This window comes from Bos javanicus, chromosome X, assembly GCF_032452875.1.
Source record: "Bos javanicus breed banteng chromosome X, ARS-OSU_banteng_1.0, whole genome shotgun sequence".
NCBI classification, from domain to species: Eukaryota; Metazoa; Chordata; class Mammalia; order Artiodactyla; family Bovidae; genus Bos; species Bos javanicus.
The window spans coordinates 59761087-59775740 of NC_083897.1; the positions used below are offsets into that span (position 1 = coordinate 59761087).

At 43.5% G+C, this 14654-nt stretch overlaps 1 protein-coding gene across 1 annotated transcript in view; it reads right to left on the reverse strand.

Annotated features, from left to right (window-relative positions):
- Window positions 1-14177, reverse strand: part of GUCY2F (guanylate cyclase 2F, retinal) — a 92127-nt gene extending 77950 nt beyond the window's left edge. The window contains exons 1-2 of the mRNA XM_061409412.1: window positions 13391-14177; window positions 409-710 (exon numbers count right to left, since the gene is read on the reverse strand). Coding sequence (XP_061265396.1) covers window positions 409-710; window positions 13391-14120 — 1032 coding nt within the window. The 5' untranslated portion in view covers window positions 14121-14177. The remainder of the gene's footprint in view (window positions 1-408; window positions 711-13390) is intronic.
- Window positions 14178-14654: the final 477 nt, after the last annotated feature.

The window sequence follows — 14654 nt, forward strand, 5'->3', positions numbered from 1 at the left end:
GGATTCATTTTTACTAGGCTCCTTTGAACGGCACTTATATGTATATGTGTGTGTGTGTGTATATATATATATATATATATATATATATATATATATATATAATATGTATTTTAGCACTAGTATATATTAAAGTTTTGTGTCCCTATTCTTAAACACATTTTGTTTCTTTTTCATGGTTGTATGCTGTCATTATGGGTAGCTTGAAGATAAAAAATAAAAATAAAAACTCCAATGATGTGTCTTTGTTTTACAAAAGTTTTTTGCAAACAAAAGGTGTTTTTAACTTGTGTGCAGTTGCCTATTACTGACTGAGTTTCCTCAGGAATAGAGGCACTTGATAGGAAAAATATTTACCTTCCTGATTTTTGAGTTTTTCTGATCATGATTAATTTGTGAATCTGCACTTACTTGATCTGACTCCAGCTTCTCAGGAATTTCACCTCTAGCTGCTGCCTCCTCAAAGGCTTGATAGAAGGTCTTTTCTTGGGACTCTACTGTGATGGTCAACACAGCATCATAGGCTTCCCGGAGTTTTGGGTTGTTCCTTAAAACCTGGTAGGGGGTATGCTTATAAGGTAAACTGTAGAGCAGGGTGTCATAGGGAACAAAGACATAGGTGCCATCAGTCATTTGCAGATCGTGAGCCCATTCCAAGAGATGCGTCTGAGTCTCTCCCCCAATCAAAGTCGAATGCATACACATGATGATTACTGAAACCAACAAAGCAGGGAGGTTATGGCGGCAAAATGTTAGTAAGATACAGAACTAAACACTACAGATTGGGAGAAACAAATAAATGTACTATAACCAATTTGTAAATGATATCTATCTTATGTCTTCAAGATGAGCAAGATATTGAAACCTTGAGCTGAGGCTGAGGTATTTTCAGGGACTCTGATTAGGCAATAGGGAAAAATCAGACGTGTTTACAGGCTGCAGTGTCGAACACTAGACGGGAATAAGAACAAAGTTACCAAGTGGGAGGTAGCATAATGAAAGGCTTTGGAGTTAGAAGACCTAGGTTTATATCCTAATGTCACCACTTACTAGCTGTATGCCCACCCTTTGGTAAGTTACTTAACCTCTCTCTGCCTAAATATTTACTTCAGGGGATAGTAGTGATGACTGAAGGAGGAATCCATATAATGGGCTTAACACACAGTGCTTGATAAATGGTGTATGTGTGTGTTAATTTCTCAGTCATGTCCAACTCTTTGCGATCCCATGGGTTGTAGCCAACCAGGCTCCTCTGTCCACAGGAATTCTCCAGGCAAGAATACTGGAGTGGGTAGCCATTCCCTTCTCCAGGGGATCTTCCCAACCCAAGGATCGAAACGGAGTCTCCTGATTGCAAGCAGATTCTTTAGTGGCTGAGCCACAAGGGAAGCCCTCAATAAATGGTAACTATTATTATACCTAAGAATAAAACACCTAGAAGAAGATGGGAGATTTTCCCATAGCCACTGTTGCTTTTTATTGCCTACCTCCAACAAACATACATTCTAACAGATGTTGACCAAGTGTTCCCACACTTACCAAGGCCATTATAGAACATGAATGGCACTAACTCATACTCTGCTATAATATTACAGGTGATCTGTTCAATTTTTGAAAATCCCACTTCCTTATAATTGGAGTTACTCTGCATTCACTCCAATTCTTCCTAGACTTATGAAACTATGTTGTTTGGCAAGGCTATGCTAGAATAGAGTGGATTGGCCACGGTTGAAGAATGGCAGCTAGATAATGAGACTGAAAGTCTTATATCCAATTTCGCCCTTGGCACGCTAAATGAGTTTAGTTTAAGTCCCCTTGTGCTTCAGCGCCCACATCTTTAAAATGTAGATTCCAATGCATTTCACAGGTACATTGAGTGGTTTAATTAGATAATGCCTGGCAAGTACTCTGAGCTCCTTGAAGAAAGGCAAAGACCCTACTGCCATTGGTAAATATTAATTATACATGCTTACATGGAAACTTTAATCTCAGGAACTGAGTATGCTTAAACTACGTTCAATGACTGATGTTGGGCATTTACATATTGCTTCCTCTATTTTCAAAAATCTTTGCAGTTGTTAAATACCCCCAGAAAATTTCTTCTTTGAGGTAGAGCTAGTATCCTTCATTTTTTAAGGCATACCTAGTAAGTTATGAAGTTGATTTAAACACCAAACACACACACCCACCCACACATACACCATAACTTGAATTTTCAAATGACCTTTTAGCTCCTTCAGTATTATTATCCTGAGAGGTTCTACATATATTCTGATGCACAAACTTTCCATTGAAGACTCTAGGGATATCTTGGGAGCTAGTTCATGAACCACACAAGGAATTCAACCTCCCTGATTCATAATCACACATTGTATAATGGGGAAATTGAGTGGCAGGGAGGTCTGACAAGGCAATGATTGGATTTAGAAGAAAAAATAGGACCGAAGGTCCAGAGTTCCCTAAATCTGGCTATACCATTAAATACGAATCACTGTGGTCAAGTTGGTACAGTCACATGTCCATTGAGGGGGAAATTGAGTTTTGTCAGGTGCTTCAGGTAGCTGGCCAGTTCTTCCAACAGTACCTCTGGCAAGTAGGTTAGTATTGGCATCTTTCTTCTACAAAGACAGATTAATTGATGAGACCAAGGTTACCCAAGAGAGATAAAATTCATTTAATTAACTTGTGCATGCATGCTGAGCTAAGTCACTTCAGTCGTGTCTGACTCTTTGTGACACTATGGACAGTAGCCCGCCAGGCTCCTCTGTCCATGGGAATCTCCAGGCAAGAATACTGGAGTGGGTTGCCATTTCCTTCTCCAGGGGATCTTCCCAGTCCAGGGATTGAACTGAGGTCTGTTATGTCTACCTGCATTGGCAGGCGGGTCCTTTACTACTAGCGCCACCTGGGAAAGGAATATTAAAATTACTTCACTGAATGGAAAACATATAAAACTAAGTGCTTTGTGTTGGTTGAAATACAACAAATATTTTAACATACACTATGTGTACCGGGTGCTGCAGTGTGCCAGCCAGATGCAACCTTCAGTAATGAAACATTCTTTCTCCTAGCTTTTGGGATTGTTTGGAGATAATAGCTGATACCTCCCTCGGAACTGGTCTCAGGTGAGGAGAACCACCTTTCCCAAGATTGTATCCCCTCAGTAGTGTACTGGAGCCGGCTCATGCTGGTTCACAAGAGCCAATGGTTATATTTTCAGGGATTTTCTGAGCTAGTTAATGTCATGTTGGTAGCTTGAAATTGGCCATGGTGGGCATTACAAAACCATGGGAATCAGCAAATGCTACAAATCAGGGCTTTTCCCTCCTCCCCCATAAACTGGCTGTTAAACAATTATTATCACACTGTGAAATGAAAATATCTCCTGCCATATTAATCAGCAAGAAATGTCACAGCCATCAGCGATTTCTGGCCTCCAAATGTGAATGAGGGTTCCCAAAACTGCAATCCACCGGATGCTGCCGCCCCCCACCATGATTGCTGAGGAGCTGGGGATGCAAGAAGCAAGGTGAACAAGGACACAGGATTGCCCCCAAAGGCTGAGCTGCATGTGAAGGGAGTGAATCCAGCGAGCCCAGAGGCTTGCATCTGCCCTTACACAGAATGCTAAATTCCTTAACTTGACACCTGATCTTTGATGATCAGACTGCCTGCTCCCCTTGTCACAAACTTGCATATAGCCTGACTTCCCCTCCTGCCTCCTTGGAGCAGTTTTCTCAGAGCTACTGAGATGCTGTCTCCCAGGCTCAGAGTCCTGAACATTCCCACCAAATAAAATAACTCTCTACTTTCAGGTTGTGACTGTATTTTTTAAGTCAACAACACTGCATGCCTTTCTCTGCATCAGCCTATGCCCAGTGACTGGTCAATATGGAGGCATAAAGGCCAACACTCCTTAATTCTGGACAATTCTGAAAGGCCATCCCAGCTGCAGAGTTCCCCCTGGGACTGGCTGGGACCTTTGTTGTGGCTGCATGACAGTTTAATTTCTCTCTTTCCAACCCTACTGCTGTCTCTCCTTCACAGACGTTGTCCTTGAAAGCAATCCCCCAATAAGCTTCCTGCAGACAAATCTCCATCTGCCATACTTTTTTTCCAGGGTACCAACTTATGACACTGGTTTAGATCCCCACTGTACACTGAACTGACATCCATCATGGCACTTACAAGATGTATTGCCCTTATTTATTTATGTCAGCCTCTACTATGAAACCATGAGTTCCCTGAAGCAAAAAAAAAAAAAAAAACTGTATTTTATTTATTTCTGTATCCTGGTACATAATTATGCACCAAGTATACAATGAATATTTGAAAATTTCAGAAACAGAAGTTATGAACTGGGTATCTTTTGTGGGTTCCTTGAGATGTGAGACATGGGCATTTCAGATTGTTAGTGTGGAGGAACAATTCAAAGGGATATTTGCTGGGCAGGTAGATACTAACATGCCTGTCTTTAATGCTTGTGCCATTAACTATGCTCAAGACCTTACCCTCAACCTGAACCTCTATTTTTAATTTTCCTTTCATTGGCCCACACGGAGGTCATTTCAGGCAAAGAGTCAGAATTTTTATGACTGGAAAGACTCTTTGAGACCATCTACCTCCTCTTACTCCCTCATCATTTTACAGATGATGAAATGGAAGACTCAAGAGGGAACAATCACAGTATACTCTATTTTTTGCAAGGTAAGACTTTGCTATTGAACATGATTAAAACAGAAAGCATAAATACTGAATTCAAACAACACCAGCTTAATTTAATAGATTGTGTGCTTCGTGAATAAGGATTTATGGATGCACCTGTTCTACATGATTATTTTACTAAATAGCTTTATTATCTCAAAATGACATTCATTAAAATGGGATTTTACCTGTAAGTTGTCAGGAAAGGATTAGTAGACAGAAACCTTAAATCCTTGGCAAGGTCTAGGTCAACAGGTAATCATTGAATAATATTAATCTGTAAGTTTCCGTCCTGATTGTTAACTGTCAGGCCACTCTATGGCCTAAACAAGGACCAGGAAACACATCCTCCTGAGCTCCCATCTCACCAGGATATGATACTAGCACTTTCTCTGAGCCACCTGAGCCCCACTTGAGTTGTCTAACAGCTATGTCTTCATACTGTGGTACACACTATGGCAGGGTGCTCAGAACCCTTCAATGCTAGCAGCAGGAAATGTCATGAAACTCTAGAAGCTAATTCCCAAGTCACTCAACTCCTACTTCTCTTCCTATATTAAAATACTCTATCTAATACTTCCTTGAGATATAGAAACTGTGTTTCTCCAAAAGCAAAGTTTATTTCTCCCAGATTCCTGGCTATAGAGTGCTTAGTGGAGAAATCTGAGCCCAGTCTCACATCTTGTGAGATGAAAATGTTTTCACTAGCTAGTGCTGAAGAAGTTCTTTAGAAGTCCTATTCACACTGTGAATAACCTACAACCCTGAGCCTACAACACTGCTCCCAATCCACAGAAACCCTCCATTCTACTGTCCTTGATTTTCATTTTAACCTTTTGTGACATTTCCTACCACTGCTACTGCTAAGTCGCTTCAGTTGTGTCCGACTCTATGCGACCCCATAGACGGCAGCCCACCAGGCTCCCCCGTCCCTGGGATTCTCCAGGCAAGAACACTAGAGTGGGTTGCCATTTCCTTCTCCAATACATGAAAGTGAAAAGTGAAAGTGAAGTCACTCAGTCCTGTCTGACTCTTAGCGACCCCATGGACTGCAGCCCACCAGGCTCCTCCATCCATGGGATTTTCCAGGCAAGAGTACTGGAGTGAGGTGCCATTGCCTTCTCCATTCCTACCACTAGCATTCATCTTAACCTATTTCATGTTAACGGATATTGAGAGAGATGGGAGAGAATAAGCAGTCCAGAGTGGGAAGGGGGTATCCAGTGTGATTTATCCCAGGTCTCACATTCCCCCAGGATTCACACCCATGAGGCCACAGCCTGATAGAAGCAGATTCACACCATTCTCCTCTAGCTCTCCCCCACCCACTCTATAAAAAGGATACATAACTAGAATCTGCATGTTTCCCAACCACCACCCCAAAGTGTGATTCAGTGCAGGATGCCCCCAAAAACCATACTTTTAGAACACCACAGTACATGATGTGTGGTTATTTCTATCAATTAAGGACACCACACACATTTTTAGCCTTAAGTCCTGAGACCACCACTTACGTAACTGCCACCAGTGTTGAACTGGTTCAAGTAGCTCAGCATGCTGTCAGACACATATTACATTCAATGGCCATTCTGTCTGTATTAGATCATGCTTTTTCATACCCAGTAAAACTGATATTACAAGTACTTTTACTGCCTTCACATTACTGCCCAGCTTACATTTTTAATATTCCTTCATATCTTGCAACATATGTTTTGTTCAACTTTTCCTAAACCGCTATGCAGATCTGTGTGTGTGTGTGTGTGTGTGTATGTTCAAACACACACAAGAGTTGTGTCCGACTCTTTTTAACCCCATGGACTATAGGCCGCCAGGCTCCTCTGTCCATTGGATTTTCCAGGCAAGAATACTGGAGTGGGTTGCCGTTTCCTTCTCCAGGGGATCTTCCTGACCCAGGCATCAAACCCGTGTCTCCTGCATTGGAAGGCAGATTCTTTACCACTGAGCCACCAAGGAAGCCCAGATGAGGGCTTTAAATGCAGGAAGCCTAGATGTTTATAGATTTTCTCTTGGGCTGGGTCTTCAATAATTATATCATCACTGATAGTGGACCCATTCATGAGAGCAAGTTGTCCTTTCACCATTCACATTGATTTACATTAACTACACCAAATTCCCTATCAGCACTAAGGTTCTTGGTCATAGTATTATACTATCACTATTGTTACTACTGTAGGAAAAATGGGATAATGTTTATCACTTGGAGGCACTTAAAAGAATTTCATCAGTCGGCCCAAAAGTTAAGAGAGAAAAATGGAAGGGCTGCATTATACACCATGGAACACAGGATCTGAAGTGAGTATGCCTTAGGGGCATTCCTCAAGTACATAAGAGGCAGTAGAGCTTAAGTCTTTCATTAAACCAGTGATTCTCAAAGTATGATCCCGGAACCATCAGCATCAGCACTACCTTGAGCTGGTTAGACATGCAAATTCTAGGGCTCTATTCCAGCACTTCCCCACCCCAACCCCCAACCCCCAACCCCCCCCCACCCCGCCCAGTCAGAAACTCTGGAGGAGGGATGTAAGCCTTCCAGGGGATTCTGCCCACACTTAGGTTTAAGAGGCACTACTTTAGATCAACCTGAATACGTAGCCTAGCCCTCCTACTCACTAGTTACGTGATATTGGGCAACCATTTAACCTCTCTTAGCCTCCAAATCAGAGAAGGCAATGGCACCCCACTCCAGTACTCTTGCCTGGAAAATTCCACAGACGGAGGAGCCTGGTAGGCTGCAGTCCATGGGATCGCTGAGGGTCAGACACAACTGAGCGACTTCACTTTCACTTTTCACTTTCATGCACTGGAGAAGGAAATGGCAACCCACTCCAGTATTCTTGCCTGGAGAATCCCAGGGACAGAGGAGCCTGGTGGGCTGCTGTCTATGGGATCGCACAGAGTCGGACACAACTGAAGCGACTTAGCAGCAGCAGCAGCCTCCAAATATCATCCATGAAAGTGAAAGTGTTAGTCACTAAGTCCTGTCCAACTCTTTGCAACCCCATGAACTGTAGCCCATCAGGCTCCTCTGTCCATGGGATTCTCCAGGCAAGAATATTGGAGTGGGTAGCCATTCCCTTCTTCATGGGATCTTTCCGACCCAGGGTTCAAACCTGAGTCTCCTGCATTGCAGGCAGATTCTTTACCAGCCTTTGTCCACTCACTAGTTATGTGGTATTGGGCAAGTATTTAATCTCTCTTAGACTCCAAAGTCTCACCCATAAAGTGCATTTAATAGTAATTGGCCTTAGTTTACAGGGCTGTTGCAAAAATTGAATGAGATGGCCCATATAAAACCCTTGCAAAATGACTAACATATAGTAAATACTCAATAAATATTAGCTTTTATCATGTTGTCATTATTACTGGTGTTTTTTTTTTTTTTTTGGTGTGTGTGTGGTACGGGGAGGGAGGTGGGAGGGGGTTCGGGATGGGGAACACGTGTATACCTGTGGCGGATTCATGTTGATGTATGGCAAAACCAATACAATATTGTAAAGTAATTAACCTCCAATTAAAATAAATAAATTTATATTAAAAAAAAAGAATCTTCAACAGATGGCAGAGGCTGGCCAGATCCCTGACAATGAGGTAGTAATAAGGTATCTGATTTTGAAGAACAAGAGAAAGACATTCTGACAGTGTCCTAGTTACTGAACATCATATTGTAACTAAGCATTCCCAATTTGGAAGGATTTAAAGGAATCCCCAAATGGTTCAACAGCCTGGTAAACCCAAATTGAAAGGATTTCACAATCAGCCAAGCATTGATAGGCAAAAAGGTGAGGAGAAGGGAGGAGGGATTGAAATAGCCATTTGAAAAGTTCTCTAAAGAGCTTTTCAGTGGGGCCTCCTGCTAGTCTTTGTGAGAATTAGCAAAAGAACTTCTGGGTAATTGCAATTCCACAGGTGCTCAGCCTGTGAAAGATGCTTTTTCCTGCCACTGGATCAAAACCTCCAACAGAACTCATGGTTTAAGAAGTGGAGAGTGAACGAATTTTGGCCCTCATGTCCACTCAGCTAGGTTCCCTTGTGTAGGGCCAACTTCCATAACCACACACAGCAGCCCTGACCATAAGTTGAGGCCGTTGTCTTTGATCAATATCTCTCCTTCATGAGTTTTTCAGAAACAAAGATAATTGGTAATTGCCTCTGAAGCTTAAAGGAAATGAGCTGACAATCTGGGAGAAACGGAATACCGACTTCTCTGGGACTTCATTTACCCCATTCTTTGATTTAGTGATGTCTGTATCTACCTACTTGTTATGTGAGAGCCACAGGTGTTGTAAAACTTAAAAGAGAATACCTTTCTCCTGGATAACCCAGAGGATTAAATGACATTATCTATATGCAAATACCTTGTAAACTGTAGAGTTTTCATTGTCTCAGTGGCAGCCTCTAATAACGCCCCCGCTGTTTCCCCTTCCGAAAGCCCACAACCATTATTATTGTTATGATCATCTTTACAATTAAATTTTATCATTGTCTTGCTGTCGTATAAGCACAATTTAGACCGGTTTCTAAGAAATATATTCCTTCTGACTCCAGTAAGGTGCCAGTGAGCACTCATGCTTATGCTCATATTCAGTCACTCAGTTGTGTCTGACTCTTTGCAACCCTATGGACTGCAGCCCACCAGGCTCCTCTGTCCATGGGATTCTCCAGGCAAGAATACTGGAGTGGGTTGCCATTTCCTTCTCCAGGGGCTCTTCCCGACCCAGGGATTGAACCCATGTCTCCTGCCTTAGCAGGCAGATTCTTTACAACTGAGCCACCCAGAAGCCCAGTGAGCACCAGAAACATAAATTTATGTGAAAGAGAAGTGGCATACCAGCCAGCAATAAGCTAACTTTCTCTACCCTCGCTCCCCACCACTACGTCTCATGCCACCACCACTGCCACTGTCACGTGGGGCTGTGGTCACTGTTATTGTGAGCAGGTCAGACGAAATCAGTCTTCCAACTATTTCCATTACTTCCAAACATTGCCAGTCCTCTCCAAAGGAAGGGATCCCTTTCTACTATATTTTGTACATCCCAAAAGGTCCTACCCTGAAGGTTTGTTTGCGGGTCCATAGTGTTAAGAAGTAGCTTCATATCCAGCAGAATAAGGAAGAGGCCAGGTCCTGCCTTGCTCAGTCCTTCTCAGCTGAGGTCACCACAAAAACCTTAGTGCTTTTTCAGTTATGATAGTTAACAGCTAGGAATACTATTACCATATTATACTATACTGTATAAATACTATATACAGTATTACCATATTTCTAGTCCCAGTCAAAAGGTGCTAGAAAATCAGCTAGAAATGTCAACCACAAATTGGCACTTGTCATGGGTGCTTGCCATCTACCTCTACAAGGATTGAATCATGTGCCGCTCCAGCTGCTGACCTTCAACACCCCTTGAAGGAGTTCAGGGTGGAAAGCAGAGATGAGGCACTCTGTGCTCCAGCAAACTGGCAGGACAGGTCCTCAGATAGTTCGATATTTTCAGGAGCTAACTTTATGACCCCAATTCTTGTATCTCCTTGTATCTAGAAAAGCACTAAAATCATTCATGGTGATGGCTGTTTCTTAAGACTAGAACAGGCTTCCCAAGACCAGCAGAAACTTTCTACAAAAAAATATGTGCTTGATTGCATGTACTCCTCCTTCACCAAAATCACATATATGCTGTCCTTTCCCCTTGCCTCTTTGGAGCAGTTTCTCAGAGATATCTGAGGTGCTGTCTCCCAGGCTGCTGTCCACATATTGCCCCAGATAAAACTTAACTCGCAACTCTCACATTGTGTGTGTGTGTGTGTGTGTGTGTGTGTTTAGTCAACAGAGATTTGATCTAGTATGTGCTGAATCTGGTGTACTGTAACTGTCCTCTCTTGTTCTGTTGGCCCAATCCATACTCATTGGGGCTTCCTTCATAGCTCAGTCAGTAAAGAATCTGCCTGCAATGCAGGAGACCCGGGTTCAATTCCTGGGTCAGGAAGATCCCGTGGAGATGAAAATGGCAACCCACTCCAGTACTCTTGCCTAGAGAATCCCATGGACAGAGGAACCTGGCAGGCTACAGTCCATGGGGTTGCAAGAGTCAGACACGACTTAGTGACAAAATCACCACCATACTCCTTAGCTTCCAACTTAGTTTCTCACCAGATCTCCCATTCTCTGATGGGACCAGAGATGTGCCCTGAACCTCAGGCTTCGTGGCTAAAGTCCCGATACTCAATTTACATTCATACTCTGAATCCTGCTTCTCATGCTCCTAATGGCTGGTACACTACTGTCAATGATCAAGTGGACACTAAGTTTACCTTAAGACTCACTCCTCTTCTGCAAATCCTTCTACCATATCCCACGCACCACTTGGGGTGCCCTCAGATACCAACAACTAGCTGTGCCAAGTGTGAGTACCACACACTCTTGGATACTGCACACCGAACTGCCAGAGGTCATACTCAGACCACAGATCAACCAATGGCTCAGTTTCCCTGCATCCACCCCCAACCTACCCACATTCTGATTCATGTTGCTGAGGTCCCAGCATGCCTCATCTGAGTCTGCCTATGTTTTGTCAGAAACCCAGGGTAAAATCCTTGCAAGCACAGCTTTGTCTTCACTCACTTTGTCTTTCTGAGTCCTTATTGCACTTTCTGTTGCTTCTCTCCCTATTCAGGGTCTTCCTTTGTTCCATAACCACATACCGTCCTCTCTAGGTTTCCAGGATCCCACCTCCATTCTGCCCCCATCTACTGTCTCACCCCCATCTTAAAATTTTCATTCCCTTAGTAAGCTGATTCACACTGTTATACAGAAAACAATCTGATTAAACAAAGTCATATTAAGAAAAAATATCTGGTAACTTGAAGTAGGGAAAGTTTATTTGCATTTTCATGAACTTGAAGCAATGGTTCTTGACTCTAGCTTTATTTTGCAAGCACCTGGGAAGCTACTTAAAGTACCTTTGCTGGGCCCTCACCACCAGAACATCAGGATATCCGGAGGTGGCACTCTGGCTCCAATCATTTTGAATAGATGTCCAGGTATTTCCAGTGTGCAGCTGGAGTGAGAACCATTGACCTAAGGGAACGAATCTCTAATAGTAGGGCGATAATAAGTGTATTTGCTACCTCCCTGCCTCAAAAGAGTTGTGGGTGCTGAGCACTCAATCCTAACTTCTCTCAGTCTGAAAACCCAAAGAGCTTTGGGGCCTGGATTTATTTAACATTTCATGGTAGGGAACAAAATGTCATTTTAAAGAGTACACTATTTAGAATGGGTGGGATGTGAAATGCTCATGGAATGTAAACTTGCAGGAGACACTGGGCTTCATGAAGATTTGTAACATATTATAAAGTTATGATATTAAATATGTTAGCTTGTTTCTGGCATGACTCTTCCTTGGAAATGGCTTTATATCTTTGAAAATAATTTTGTGCTCTGCTTTGAAAGTATCAGGCTCTATTATGAAGTAATCAGAGCCATACTGATTGCTTAACATTTATAGGATCTTGTAGACTACAGCTAGAAGCAGACTATTGTAGTTCCTGGAATTAAATATTCTTGCCCTCATCCTCCCAAAATGATCATAATTAAGGTCCAATACTGGAGACACTCAAAACTTAAACTGAGCTTCTAGGTACAGGCCAGCCCCAAGCTGGACCATTCTCTAACAAGTGCGTTGTTATGTTAAGGAAATGACTGGGACCAAGACTAATCCTAGAAGTAATCAGTTTGACAAGTAGTTTCTGAGCTATCTGTCTTAAAGTGATGGAATGACTGCAATAGCGGATGAGCAGTGTTCCCACAAATCACTGCTACTTTCCAGAAAAAGGTAAGGTGGAGATTAAACAATTAGAATAGAAAAAAAAATCAGGACCCAGTGTCACAAGGGCTTGCAGTAAGTATATGTAGAACACATCCATCTGATTTAAGAAGATCAGGAAGAGTCCTCCCCTTCCCCAAAATGCACCCAACTTGCCCTCAGTCAGTGGGTCAGTTGGCTGCTTCACAGTTGCTCCATGGTCTCTGCAAGAATCATCTTTGAACAGAAAACTTCTCTTGGAAGGGGAATGGTTACAATTTGGGTAGGTTTCTCATTTTAATATGCTTTCTTTTATCAGCTATGTCCCTCCATATCAGCCCATTGTATGCTGCAGAGAGAGAAAAACCCTGTTTTCAAGGACTGGAAAGCAAGAAGGGGTGGGTGTGCATTTTGGAGTCCAGAGAAGACACGTTCTAAGTGAGAGGTGATGAACCAGGGGCACCGGGCACCTATGAGGGAAAGTACCCAGAAGGGAATCAAAAGGAAATCTCACTTCAGTGACTAGACTGGACAAAAATAAAGCTCTAAGAACACCCCTTCTCGGCTGATCTGAAACTGCCGAGGTCCTAAGAGCATGGAGGGTGTGTGGCCACAGCTGCTCTTGATGCTAATCTTCCCCACTGAGGTGCTGAAAGCAGGCACTGGCACCCAAGGGCATTTGAACCACAGAGGTCTTTGTACTTGTACTCAGTTCATAAAATAGGCTCTGTTGAAGCAGGACAGTCTTGGGGCCTGAGTGTGATTGAAAGGGGGAAAATGCATGAAGAACTGGGGAGTAATGTGCTATCCTAGGCTGTGAGGGTTAGAAACCTTTCACTGAAGCCACATTGAAAGCTGAGCCCCGAGAAAGCACTCACTGCGAATTCTATCTGCCTGGCGAATCTGCTGGAGAGCTTTCTGGATGCTTTGGCTGTCTTGTCCTGTGGTCAGGACGACCCCTACTGGTAGGCCGCGGCTCCGAAGAGCACTTGCAACTCGATAGGCTGTGTGCACCCAAATGTCTTCATCTGAGGAAATGACTCCAGCGTGAGCCCACTGGAAATATTTCATGACAGTTAGCAGCACCCGGATGGGAGAAGGGAGGGTCCGAGAAAAAGTCGGGTGGCTATTTTTACTGTCTAATTCATAATTCACGCAAGCCCAGGAGAAAATCCCTTTGTCCCAGCTGTTTCCCAGGAGCGAGGCTGCCTCGCAGTAGCCAGGGTTGGCAGGTCCAATAAACCCTGAGGCCATCTGGTGGTGGGAAATGAAACTGGAGAGAGCCCTGGAAGCCTGGCAGTCTTCATTGAAAATCACATATTCAAGAGAGTGACCCAGGTCCAAGGCTGGGTCCTTGTTGATACGCTCAGTGGCTAACTGAGCAGCAATCTCAGGCAGGGCCTTTGAGAACAATGGATCACAAGTCCAAGGGCCAACCACCCCTATCTTGTAGGGTGGCGCCCACACCTGTAGTGGGAGAGACATAAGGACCAAGAGCCACAAACACCACAGGAGCTTGAAAGATGCAAGGCCATGTTGTCCTCGCTGTCTTCCCAGAGTCACGAACCAGAGCATAAGGTGGGAGAAAGGCCAGGGTGCCAAGAACATAGCCCTCCTGCTTCCAGCAGGCTAATGAAGAAATACTGCAAGGTGATTCTGTTGTTCCGAGACTGACAGTGGGGTGTCCAAGTGCCTGTCAATCAGAAGAAAAGGTATATTACTCCCATTATTCCTGAAGCTTCTGGAAATAAAAATTATGAAAGGAATGTGTGTGTTAGTTGCTCAGTTGTGTCCAACCTTTTGCGACCCATGGACTGGAGCCCGCTAGGCTCCTCTATCCATGGTATTTTTCAGGCAAGAATACTGGAGTGGGTTGCCATTTCCTCCTCCAGGGCATCTTCCCAACCCAGGAATCGATCCCGTGTCTCCTGTGTTGCTTGCATTGCAGGCTGATTCTTTACCCACTGAGCCATGAAAAGAATGGCAGTCCCTAAACTGTAAGTTTCTCTCCCTGACCCTGATCAAACTCTTCCTGTTCCTCTAGTTCTTGTAATCCTTATCTCAGGAGATGACACCTCCATCTATACTTGCTCTGGTCAGAAACCTAGCAATCAGCTGAGAGTCTTTCTTCTGCCTCTCACT